At 44.6% G+C, this 13,102-nt stretch overlaps 2 protein-coding genes across 3 annotated transcripts in view; one reads left to right on the plus strand and one right to left on the minus strand.

Annotated features, from left to right (window-relative positions):
• HNRNPDL (heterogeneous nuclear ribonucleoprotein D like) overlaps window positions 1–4,420 on the minus strand; it is a 6,652-nt gene extending 2,232 nt beyond the window's left edge. The window contains exons 1-5 of one of the 2 annotated variants that reach the window (XM_018559006.1): window positions 4,246–4,420; window positions 2,643–2,811; window positions 1,105–1,266; window positions 464–595; window positions 245–386 (exon numbers count right to left, since the gene is read on the minus strand). In XM_018559006.1, coding sequence (XP_018414508.1) covers window positions 245–386; window positions 464–595; window positions 1,105–1,266; window positions 2,643–2,811; window positions 4,246–4,322 — 682 coding nt within the window. In that variant the 5' untranslated portion in view covers window positions 4,323–4,420. Of the gene's footprint in view, window positions 1–242; window positions 387–463; window positions 596–1,104; window positions 1,267–2,642; window positions 2,812–4,245 lie in introns of both variants that reach the window. The other variant, XM_018559004.1, reaches the window with a different exon arrangement.
• An 848-nt stretch (window positions 4,421–5,268) lies between these two features.
• ENOPH1 (enolase-phosphatase 1) overlaps window positions 5,269–13,102 on the plus strand; it is a 29,505-nt gene continuing 21,671 nt past the window's right edge. Inside the window, exon 1 of the mRNA XM_018559000.1 lies at window positions 5,269–5,427. Within this exon, the coding sequence (XP_018414502.1) occupies window positions 5,344–5,427 (84 nt within the window). The 5' untranslated portion in view covers window positions 5,269–5,343. The remainder of the gene's footprint in view (window positions 5,428–13,102) is intronic.

Consider the following 13,102-nt stretch of genomic DNA (forward strand, 5'->3'; position numbering starts at 1 on the left):
GCAATCATAATGGGACAGGAAGGCACATGCAGTAAAGGAAACCGTGTGAAGAAAAAAACAAAAAACCTAACTCAACTAAATGTATAGTTAGTCAAGGTTTGAGAGATTCTTTACAGCGAAGTAAATTGGCAGACAGAAAACAAATGTATATAAATATTAAATTTTTTTTAAAATCCAAAAACACAAAGTTCTGCTGGATTCATGCTTTAATTTGTTTTTATAAATAAAAGGATATTTTATATACCTCCTCTGCCTCTCCCCCTTCCACCGCCTCGTCCTGATACTGCTCCTGCTCCGCCTCCTCCTCCCCCTCTTCCTCCTTTTTGTTGTTGCTGCTGTTGCTGTTGTCTGTAGACCTCTTTAGGCTGTGCAACTTTGATTTCACACTGAGGGAAAAGAAAGTCACTAAATATACAAACTGGAAAGCTGAAATGGTAAAGAGGGCCTTGTTATGTCATCTCACCTTTCCTGAGCCAATTTGGTGGTATCTGCTTTCCAACAACTTCTTTACTGGTTCCTCATCTGTGTAGGTAATGAAACAGAATCCTCTCCTTTCATTTGTCTTTGTGTCCATGGGAAGTTCTATGTTCTCGATCTGCAAAAAAGTTTCAGCAATTTAGGCCAAACCTTTGGCAGGCTTAAGAAAATACTTTGTTGCACAATGTTAAACATGCCCAATTATTGCCAAGTCCTTTAAAAGGACAACTGTACCCACATGCCTGACAGAAGGCAAGCACTCTTTTGTAGTATGAATCTATCAAAAAACAGACTTACAATTCTAGATCGCATCATACATAAAAGGAACAGAAACCTTGAAATATGTATGACCAGTCCAGCCTTAGATGTCTGCCATTCCCGAACACAGGTCAATAGCTTTTGTCCTGCTCAACTAACCACACTTATATTGCAGTACAGAATAGGATGGCCTATACAACAAGACCTGGTAAAGAACAAAACAGAAATGTACTACAGGACTGTTGTCTAAAAGACGGTTCCTGCTACAAACAGGTCATCTACCTCTACCCTAGTTACAAATGTACCTGCAAACCCTAAATAAATGTTCTTCCTTTTACAAGTCGTTATGAGCAATAGCGTTTTACTTACTTCACCAAAACCCCCAAAATAGTCCTTTATCTGTTCCTCTGTAGTATCGGGGCTTAAGCCACCGACAAATACTTTCTTGGGAGGCTCCTTGCCTTTCAATGCCTTTGCTCTCTTGGGATCAATAAGTTTCCCATCAAGTTTGTGTTCCTTCAGCTCAAGTACCTGGAGGGAAAAAACCAAACAGATCAACCGGTTATTCTCCAAGTAGAGTAACAGAATCAGGCTGCATAGAAGGTTCTGATAAAAACAGACATCAAGTACAACTATATTTAAAATCACCCCCAGCTTATCCAAACCTACACACAGCTAGCACCCCCTTCTCAATCACAAAATAGCAATCCCATAAGCAGATATTCCAACTGGATGAGGTTATCCTAGCCAAGTGGTGCCTACAGCCTTAATTGAAATCCAGCTTTAGATTACATCCAAGTTAAAGCTAAAGTTTTATCTCCATTTTTTGCCCTCCAGTTACACCTTTTCTACCTCAAGATGCTAATAAATCCTTGCAATTTTTATTACATGCCTTAAGGCCCAACGATGTAATCACTGGGTCTCAACGATTCTTCATGTAATCCAAGCAGCAGCTGGCTGGTGGGAGAGGCCAGCAGGTTCTGTATATAGTAGGGATGCACCTATACAGTTTTTTCAGCATCTAGTACCAATATTTTTCCGGGGTAAGTATGGGGACATCCCTAGTACATAGCTTCCTGAAAACATCACAGCACCCTGCCTCAGTACTCAAGAACCCTCAGCCCTGATTGAAGCAGTGGGCTGGCTCTTGGAAGAAGCTTTACAAATATGAAAATGCCTTGATGGTTGGAGGTCAGTCTGGAGGAGTGGGCATTCCTAGGAAGTAGGGAATCACCGATAATATTATCAGTGTGGAGAATTTGGGCAAGTACTCTTACTTGCCCAAATGCTCCGATACCTTCCCCGATACCGGAACCTCCGGTCAGAAATATTTCCCCTGACCGGCAGTGCCACAAGGGAACATGGAGCTGGCTTTCCAGCCAATCAGCATGGAGCCAGCTTCCTGGGCACTCAAGAAGCCAGGCGTTGAGTAATGACATGCCTCCCAACTTTCTGATTGCCCAGGAAGCCAGCTCCATGCTAGTGGAAGTACAAGCAGGTACTAAAATATAAAATATTGGCACTCTATGCAGAAAAAAAAAAAAAGTATTGGTGCAGCCCTACAAGGCAGACAACATTTCCATGCAGACCACCCCGGGTAATTCCCACATGTGAAGCTGAGCTTCCACGATTGAAAGTACTAAAACCCAATGAATGAAAGGGGATGGGCCAAGGCAGAAGAAATAAGTCGGGCTGGTATTTGCTGCAGCCCACAATGCACACCATGAAACTCAGTGTGCAGTGAGACGAGGAGCCCAAACAATTATGCAAGACTGCGGTAAGGCAGCCGTTCAGCTTTAAAGCATCTGCCTTACTGCAAGTGAAGTCCCTTTTTAGAACTGGTATGCTGCCCTCGAGTCACAAAATAGCTGCTTCCATCATACCTTGCTTACACCCCACAAACTTACTTTGTCTACACTTATGGCTTCTTTAAAGAGGACGAAGCCGAAACCCCGTGATCTTCCGGTGACCGGATCGGTTTTAATGGTGCAGTCAAGAACGTCACCAAATCTTGTCAGGTATTCTGTAAGATCTTTTTTGCTCGTGTCCCAGCTGAGCCCTCCAATAAACATTTTCCTGAGAAAAACAAAAAACTGGCATTAGAAACAAGTAATTCTGCCTCACATCAAATTCTAAGCTTCGGATTACCATATTGCCTTTAACAAACCAGTCACGACAGGACTTGTGCAAAAACCTGTATTGCTTATGTTGTTGGACATGTCGAATTAAGGTTCGGTATGCATATTTATAAACATTAAGCTTTTTTTTTAGCTTTCATAGGTGTCACTCAATGAGGGCAGCGGGCACGAGACAATAGCTAGGGGAGAGCATTGTAACAAAAGAAAGAAACCTTAATAAAAGGAAGTGCTGTGTGAGGAGGCAGCCTACAGTTCATTCGAGGGGGATGCTGCTGTTCTGTCATCTCAAGATGCCAGCTCTGTGGAAGAAGGGCAAAGCAAACCTGTGGAGTTGAAAGAGTGCCCGAGTAAACCTGTCCATACATTTAAAAAAAAATCATCCAATTTCCTATGAGCCAGCCAAAACTATCAGGGTAGCCCTTCTGGCTCGAGTAAATTGTTTGAGACTACGAAAAATGGTCAGTCGAACAGTGACTGCAGCCAATGTGCTTTAGCCACTGTTATGTACTTTGAAAGCAGCGGGATCCGGCAGAGCAGGGGTGGGACTTGAACAGATGGTGGAACCTGTTAGAATTCTTTTGTCCAGCCCGTAAGCTGAACAAAGGAATTCTATTGGCCGGCTAAGGCCCATACATTCCCCCGCCCACCCCGGGAAGTCTGTTTACAAATTGCATTTGAAAACCACTGGTCATGGGGAAGGGGCCTTGTAAACAAAGCAGACCACATTAAGAATGAATACTTAAGACATTGACATAAGCTCAAACTAGGACTTTACAACTGCAAGTATAATGGCACAGCAAGGGTCACCATACACCAAGGTTGGGCAACTGACTCCAGTTGTGGAACTACAAGTCTCATGAAGCATTGCAAGACCAGTTACAGGCATGACTCCCAGAGACAGAAGCATGATGGGATTTGTAGTTACAGCATAGCCGGAGGACCAAATATGCCCCCCCCCATACACAGTACAATTTAACTATAAAGCCCATGTACAATCAACTTGCCGGTAGGTTGAAAGGAGATTGTAACGTTAGTGGTCAGCTCAGCAGCTAGTCAGTATAAATCAAACCATTTCTATTGAGCAGCGATCGGCAGCATTGCCTCGGTTTAATTACAAAAGGAAAGCAAGCACGATGACGCCATACAACAAGCCAACCAGGAGCGAGCATATCGTAGCTCCACCCATTTTCTTCTTATTGGCTACCGCTGACGACATGCTATACCGAGCAAACGCAAATGGCACCAGCGCCGTTAAACACAGAAGCGTCAGTACAGACGCCACGGAGAGCAATAATAACGCGGTCTATCTAAACTACCCTCCGTCTGAAGCGCCCCAAAACAGCGTAATTACAGTATCGCTCCCCACACTCACCCATCATCTTGTTGGTTTTTGCTGGCGTTGATCTTAGCGCCTTCTGAGTATTCGTCCATAGTCCCGTATCCGCTCATGATTTCACCGGCAGCGATGGTACGCTATAAAGACCGTTCAAGGAACAGACCTGAACTATCCCTACCGCAGACAACAGCGGAAAAGATCCTCCCGCTGCCCGCCCTCTGCTTATATATCAGCCGCGGGAGCCAATGGTGAGCCGCCGGTCCTCTCACGTCACCTGAGAGCGCTCTTCTTCTATTGGCTGGAAGCGCCCGGGGGGAGGGTGCAAAGGCCGGAAGTCCAGGAGGCTGGGTGGGGTTTCACTGGGTAGACAAAGGGGGAACGCTCAATGTTAAGAGAAGGCGCGGAAGCCGTGTGCAGAGGAAATGGTTGTGTGAAGGTGGCTTTGCCGTGCTGGAGTAGTATTTGTAAAACGCATGCAGGGTCCTCCAATATGGCGTGCTAAATATACGCAAGCATGACCGAGTTATGTGAGACGCTGCTTCTAGAGATAAACTAAACACACGAGTCTTCTGTGAATTGGTGGGAAACCACGCCGGTGATGTGTCGAAAGTGCGAACTTATCGAGTTGTGGGACCGCATGACTTCCGGTTTCCTCAGAACTACGATGTTTGATCACAAAACATGTTGTGCACGAGCGCCATCCACGGCATTGCCCTATAGACATAGACCGCAGCAATAAAGTAATAAAATGATGTAGGATGACAGTAAGCCAGCACGTTCTTTATCTCCGGTGCCCCACTCAATATGGCCGCCGCTTGAGTGGGGCACCTGAGATAAAGAACGCGCTGGCTTAGTGTCATCCTACATCATTTTATTACTTTATTGCTGTGGTCTATGTCTATAGGGCAATGCCGTGGATGGCGCTCGTGCACAACATGTTTTGTCTAAAAACCTCGTAGTTGTGAGGAAACCGGAAGTAATGCGGTCCCACAACTCGATAAGTTCGTAGTTTTGATCGATCACCGGCTCCGCCATATTAGCAGTGATAGATGTGGAGGCTCAGTGGGAGCTCACTCCTCCTTCTCCACACTGCAGCTTCCGCCCTGCTCTGCCGCACGCACTGCTAGAGGAAGCATGGCGTCACTTACCATGCCAGCGGGTGTCACCACTGTCCTCCTAGATATCGAGGGTACCACCACCCCCATTACCTTTGTGAAGGTAAGGGATGTTACCAGGGCCACTCATATGGGGCCCGTTGCTGCTTTTGTTTGCTAATCCTGGAGGATCGGTTTACTAAGCGAACTCCTCAAAAATCAGTTTTCTTAGAACAAAGATGTTCAGACGCCAGTGAGATTTGCTAGTGACCGTTACATGGTTGTGAAACAAAACAAAAAATATTCCTGGTTTAAAGCCTAACTGACCTTTCAGTTTAAAATGATACTGAACTTAGGAGTTAAAACTTAAAAATACATTCACGTAACCTGTTAACAAAAATGATAATATGAACCTCAGATTAAAAATTAGATTCACCTATAGAAAAGTGTAACGGTTTTGAAAATGAATTAACTGTAATGCTAAATTTTACATAGAAACAGTTTTATAGGTAATATGTCAAGGACAATGTTTTTAAAGTGACACTAAACTCAGGAGTTAAATCTTAAAAATACATTCAAGCACCTTAACTATTAATAAAAAGGTATCTTATTTGTGTATCATTTGGGCTGTAGATCCTCAAATCATCTGAATTCATGCTGACACTGTCCTTCCTTCTGAAGGGTGGCTACTTTTCTTCCCCATGGCCCCTGTGTGTGTTGTAAAGTAGCCACCACTCAAAGCTCCCTCCCAGGATGGACTACAATCTCATGTTTAGTTTACTAGTTTGTATTGAGATTGTAGTCCATAACAGGAGTGATCTTGAGGCAGTGGTTAGTTTACAGCACACACAGAGACCATGGAGAATAAAAGTAGCCACCCTCCAGGAGGAAGGACAGTGTCAGCACCAATTTAGAGATGATTGGAGGATCTACAGCTGAGTGATACACAAAATATGTTTTTGAAAATAGTTAAGGTACTTGAATGCATTTTTAAGATTTAAAAGAGAACTAGGGGGTAAGTGTTTTCCCCCATAGTTCTCTAAGGGGTCACAGAAGGACATATACTAGCGTCCCCCCGTGACCCAAAGCTCAGTATATCGCGAGCACCAGCTCGCGGTATACTGAGAGTGCCGCAGTCGGTACGGATCCAGACAATGCTGTCGAGATCCACCCAGCTGCACGAGTGACAGCTGTCTCTGCCCACCCCGTCACTTGTCCTTTGCTCCAGTCAGCGCTGGAGGATCAGAGGGGAGGGGGAAAATCCCTGCGAGGAGCGGTGACAGTCACCACTCTCTGCAGATATGTGAGCGGATTGATGGTATGTGTTCGCTCACCTCCCGATCTATAGAGCCGACGTGTGACAGTTTCATTGTCACAGGTCGGCTTGAACTATGAGGTTGAGTGGAAATCACTCACCTCAGTTTAGTGTCACTTTAAATCAGCTACATTATCAAACAAAGGCTGAGTTCACACAAGTGGCAGCTTCTACCGCTCTCTGAAAAGAAATCCAAAGTGGATGGCTTGTCAGAGGGGGGTTTGAGCAGCGGCCACTTGGCATTCAGGATGCGATACTGCCACGTGCTCAACGCAAATAATTTTTTTCAATACCAATGGACATTTTCTATAGCAATACCGTGTGCACCGTTTGGCCCGGTCTTATTTCATGCGTTTGACAAGTGGCACTGCCTGCCGCACAGGACATGCTGTATATTTTTTGCTGCAAAGCATCGCAGCCACGACCATGTATACAGCACTGTTCAGCTGCAGTGCTGACATTGCAGCAGACGACCAGGGGGCTGTAAAATCGACTGCCTGGTTTTATGGAATGCCATCCTGTGAACAAGGTCAAATGGTGTGCTGCGGTCATGTATAGGGCAACTCATTCAGTTGAATTTCATTTGAAGAGGCTGCCCTATGCAGGACAATAGCAGCAAAGAAGTCGCTGCACCTTTTCCAAAATGCGCTGCACCAAAACACGAGGGGAATTTATCAAAATCTGGAGCAGCCATGCATGGCAACCAATAAGCATTTCTCTTTCATTTCCAAATCTTAACTGAAGAGATAGTGTGATTGGTTGTAATGCACAGCTGCTCTGGATTTTGTCTGCTCCAGTTCTGATAAATTCCCCTCAAGGTACTTTGCTACCATGTGTTTCGGTGCAATTTCACACACATATGAAAGCACATCAACAATGAATGGCACCGCAACACGTCTTGCAAAGTGAAAAGTATTTAAGTTTCCGCATCAACACACATCTAGGCGCACGTTGCTCTAAGGCACAGATGTGAACGAGACCTCATTCACATGTATTGTTATTAGGATTTCTATAGCATCAACAAATTGCACTGCAAACTAAAGGCAAACAGTACAGTTATTATACAAGATAATTAGGCTGGCCCTGCTTTTCAGAGCTGACAATAAATTACGTCTGGCAGTTGATTCCTGCAGCAAGAATCTGCAGATTTTTGCATCTGGAATGGCAGTTGGTTGTGAAAAGCTGCGGCCGCTGTGCCTGTACAAGGCAATGGCAGGCTGATAGCAGGCAATGCTGTCTGTCAGGATTTGCAAGTGTCCAAATATCCAGTGGTTACCTGCGGCTAGGGACAGATGTCCGACCCTGGATGCAGACAGATTGTGTCCAGAGCTGGTCATCTGTCCCTAGGTCCAGGTAACCGGTGGATGTGCTTTGTACAGGCTGAGCTGTCACAGCTCTCCACAACTTCCTGCCATTCCAGCTGTAATTAGCTGGCAGACCTAATATCAAAGTGTGAATAAGGTCTAATAGTTTGATTTCGTTAGAAAGCAGCCACATCCTGAGTAGAAAAGCCTGTCCCCTGCTGTTACTGATCTATAGCTCTGCAATCAGCAATGCTTAAAGTGGACAATCACAAAGATCCTCCACAATCTAGACCTTTTAGAAAAATAGTTTTTAGGTACCTTTTCTTATTGTTGTCATGTTTGCTCCCAGCATGAGCAGAGTATTTGCTAAGCTTGTGAATAAACAAGCATTAACGCCAGGTAAAAATGTTATTAACCCTTGCAGTGGGGTCAAAAATAACAAAGTTATACTCACCCGATCCCGTGGCAGTGCTCCCTCCAGTCTGTTTCCTCCTCAGCTGCAGCGATGGTATATCTCTCGGTCCTCACAGTGTATAAACTGTTATAGAACGTGATGACTCAGGAACCTTAGACCACTGCAGCGGAGGGGGAGCGAGGCTCCAGGGACCAGTTTAAGAACAAGCTGGCTCTGAGGATCAGGTGAGTACAGCTTTTCTATTTTTAACCCTAAGCAAAAATCACCACTTAAACCTTGCAGTGCGGGGGTAGCCCGACTGCAGGGGTTAATACCATTTTTACCCGGAGTTCTGCTTTAAAGGTAAGTAGTAATTATGAATGATTTTTTTTTAAAGTTCCTCTTCAAATCCCAACTTTGTGCAAAACATGAACTCCACCTTATCCCTCCCTCACACCACTATAACTGATCGCTGGCATGAAAAGCAACATTGAAATGGCTTTTTTACTTATGTCACTCGCTTCCCAAGTCTTCTTTCCTCTTCTCTTTACATAACACAAGGTCCTTCAGGTGTCCACATCACTGTCTGTGATGGAGATTTGTGACCTCTGCAGGGGGATTCATACAGAAAGCAAGGGTCTCTGCAGCATATTGGTAGGCAGTTGGCTTTTCTACTCAGGATGTGGATGAATTCTAAACAAAATGAACTGTCACATTTGTACACCTTTTGTGTCGATGTCCCTGGAATGTATTTAGCTGATGTAAACTGAGAGTACAATTGGGTGTCAAAGCTTTGTGAATTGAATCTTAAAAGAGAACTATGGGGTAACCTTTTTCCCCATAGTTCTTTTTAGGGTCACAGGAGGACATTTACAAACCTCCTCCCGTGACCCAAAACTCAGTATATAGTAGGCTATTGCCTGCTATATGCTGATATCGCAGCACCGCGCCACATCCAGGACGGATCCTGACAATACTGTCGAGATCCACCCTACTGGCTGATTGGCAGCGGGCCCTGCGTATTTAGAGGCACAGCCAGCTATGCCTGCTACCTCCCCCATCAGTTCCTCCAGTCAGCTATTGAGGATCGGAAAGGGGAGGGATCCTCTGCAGGTAGATGATCAGGAAGTGAGTGGTATGTTTTCAATCACTTCCCGATTAAAGGAGAACTATGGGGTCAGTGTTTTCCCCCATAGTTATCCTAAGGGTAACGGGAGGACACAAACTAGCATCCTCCTGTTACCCTAAGCTCAGTATACCGCAAGCTACAGCTCGCGGTATACTGAGACGCCGCAGACGGACCGGATCCTGACGTAGATGACGGGATCTGCCCAGCTGCGTGGGTGACAGCTGGCTTTGCCTATCTAGAGGCAGAGCCAGCTGTACCCCTCCCCCGTCCGTTCCGTCAGTCAGGGCTGGCAGATCGGAGCGGGGAATCCAGCCCTCCCCCTGTCATCAGTCAGGGCTGGAAGATCGGAGCGGGGAATCCAGCCCTCCCCCTGTCACGGCAGAGAGCCGTGACAGGACCGAGAGGTGAGCGAACCTGGTATGTGTTCGCTCACCTCCCGATCTACTGAGCCGACCTGTGACAGGCTCATTGTCACAGGTCGGCTAGAACTATGAGGTGAGTGGAAATCACTCATCTCATAGTTCTCCTTTTAATAGAGCCGGCGTGTAAGAGTTTCAATGTCACACGTCGTCCCACTACGTATGTGTGGTGTGGGGGGGGGGGTGTAATTCACTCACCCCATAGTTCTCCTTTAAGTGTGTGTGCTATTAAGATCTTTGATAGTGTGCCAACATTTAACAGTACCTTACATTCTGTAATACAATGGGAGCAAATTAGGGAATGCAGACAAAACAAGTACCCAGACACTATATAAGAGGAGGGATACAGACACAGGAGCATTTTGTACGACTTTCACATGGTTTCCTGAGTAAATGTCACATAATGAAAGTAAACAAAAGAAACCAGTTAACATACTTGTATGAGTGTTGGATTGTGGGTAGAAACTAGAGCATTAAGAAGAATCCCACACAAATATTGTGAGCGCAAACACCCCATGCTAACAGTATCCCTGGTGGGATTAACATCCTGGAGCCCAGAGCCACAATCAAGGCTGGAAAAGACTTAGCTAATATGCAAATGTCCTTTTGTTTATGGTGACTTGAAAACATGCACAGATGCTGCAAGAATAAAGCAGGACCTTTTATTTTTTCTTCTTACATTACATTGGTAAAATGAGTTTTCCCCCCGCAGTACTGCAGTGGAGAGATGCATATACCTCTGCGAATGACACCTTTTGGACCCATTTGCACCTATACATTGTGGTAGAATGTGTGGATAAGGCTACATTTACACTATGTGCGATTAGATGCTGTTAAAAAGCTTTTCTAAACACATATATTTGCATCTAATGATTTCCAATGCATGTATTCAGGTGCAGTCAGGTGCATCTAGGAATCAATTTGAACTTGTAACACAGCAAACCTCATGTAAATGCACTTAAACCTTTATAAATAAACCGGTGTGCTGCGCTTGGTTTTGTGATGTGTGCTATGTTTAATCCTTAAATTATGTGATGCTTGTGATACCACAAACTAAAAACAGTACAAGTGGACGACTCCTACTTGCAACTATATGCAATCCAAAAGTGCGTATGTGCATATATATTAATAATAAATATACGTGTCATATAAATACAAATATAAATACTAGATAGATGTGAACCAAATATGTAAATAAATTAGTCATATATGTGCCATAAAGTGAAAGTACAGTTGTGAATAATAAATTAATTGTAAAGATGGGTCACTCTGACACTCACAATATTGGGCTAGAAAACAGTAATTTAAAAAATCTAGCAAGTTTTAAAATAAAACCACATCTACTGGTATAAGGTGAATAAATACAGGTGAAAAAAATATATATATAGAAAAAATGTAAAAGTGTGTCCACGAGGGTTGTAACACCAATAGTCAAATTTCTACCAAATGGTATTAGGAATCCAATGTCTTTTGTTAATAATTCTATTGATACGTCCGCAAATAAAAAAAAGGAAAAAAAAAGGAGAAAACCTTCTCTGTTATTGTCTCTGTCCTCTCCTGCCGTCAAGCTACCCTTCCTCTCGTCGGCGATAGTTAGACGACCTCCAAGGTTGGAGAGCACTCCGGAGGGATCAGCCAGAAAGCCGAGGGGGGGACCGACTTCTCTGTAAGTTTCTCTATCCTCTCCTGCCGTCAAGCTATACTTCCTCTCATCGGCGATAATTAGACAACCTCCAAGGCTGGAGAGCACTCCGGAGGGATCAGCCAGAAAACCAAGGGGGGGACCGACCAAAGGAGAGAAGACAGGATCTAAGTGCAGATGTAAATTGCTTTATTTGCCAAGTAGTTAAAAATGATTGTACTTACAGACTTCCATAGGTACAACAACATAAGCAACTTATATATAACTCTCTCCAGGGTGGCAGCGGGGAAACAGCACACTCCTTTTACGCGTTTCGTCGTAAAGACTTTATCAAAAAGGTGAAACCTTTGCCATTCAAAGCATCTAGCCTGACAGATTTTCCTCTGCATGTAGAAACGTGAGTGGCAAGTGTGAATAAAGCCTTAATGCGTGTTAACACAATGCACGTGTTGCTTAGCTATTCATTTTGAACACAAATACAAAGCCCCCATGTTGCAGCCCTCCACAATGCACAGAAATGCAGATACAATGCATTGTGTTGCATTGTGTCAAGAATGGTGCATGTCTGATTTTGATGTGTTGGCAGCTCATTCAAATGAATTTACTGCCTTAAGTCCCCATTCACACCTAGGCGTACCCGGAACGCGCATCATGTTCACGCCTGTTTGTGTGCATTTTGTTCCCACATTTGCTGCACATCCTCATTTCGTGGGAATGTAGTGGATGCAGCAGAATCTGCAGCATGTATTTTGTGTTTCTTTCCTCTGCATTCGTTCACGTTTTAACGTGTTTAAGCATTGGGGTAGGGGAAAACGCACATTTTCCGGGCTGCGATTGGGGTGCCATTACCTAGTAATGGCACAGCAAGCACGTTTCGCATCAAAATTCAAAATGTGCCTTTTTGTGTGTTCATAGAATACCCAAGTGTGAATGGGGAATGCACAGTCCTTAGTGCACTGCAATCTGAATGGGCCCTAAAGTAAGCCTGTAGTGAGAAAGGAACGTAGGCTGCCATTGCTGTCCTCCTTCTGAAAATACTGGCTGCTTGGCTATAATTGCCTCCACTCCTTTCGAGTCACAGGCCTAGAATCAGAACTCATGAGAGGAGACAGGCCAGCAATCGCTTCTCTGTCTTTCCACAATATAGGTTATTGTTGAAGCTGATCTGCAGGCAAAACATGTATGCAGATCAGCAAAGTCAGAACTCCCTGTCTGTAAAGGTGCCCATACGACCATCGCAAGACTTTTGTCTTGCGATGGTCGTAAGCTTATTAAAAGCTTGTACGATCGGCCCATCTTGGACAGGCAGATCGTGCTTGCGATGACAGCAATGAGGGGCGGGCTACACGCCTTCCATTCACTTTGCGATTATCGTACGATCGCGGGATTTCCCGCGATTCTCGTACGATAATCGTACAGTGTATGGGCACCTTAAGTGTTCTTTGTTATTCAGCCAAGTCACTAGGACTTTGACTAATATATGGCCAGCCTAAAGCTGCCCATACACCTTGCGATCATTGGACAAAACTTTTTGTCTGATGATCAAACCGTCGTACGATTTTCGTACGGCGGCCCCATCCTGCCCTGATTATCGCA

Source organism: Nanorana parkeri, unplaced genomic scaffold (assembly GCF_000935625.1).
Source record: "Nanorana parkeri isolate BGI_ZX_2015 unplaced genomic scaffold, ASM93562v1 scaffold374, whole genome shotgun sequence".
NCBI lineage: Eukaryota > Metazoa > Chordata > Amphibia > Anura > Dicroglossidae > Nanorana > Nanorana parkeri.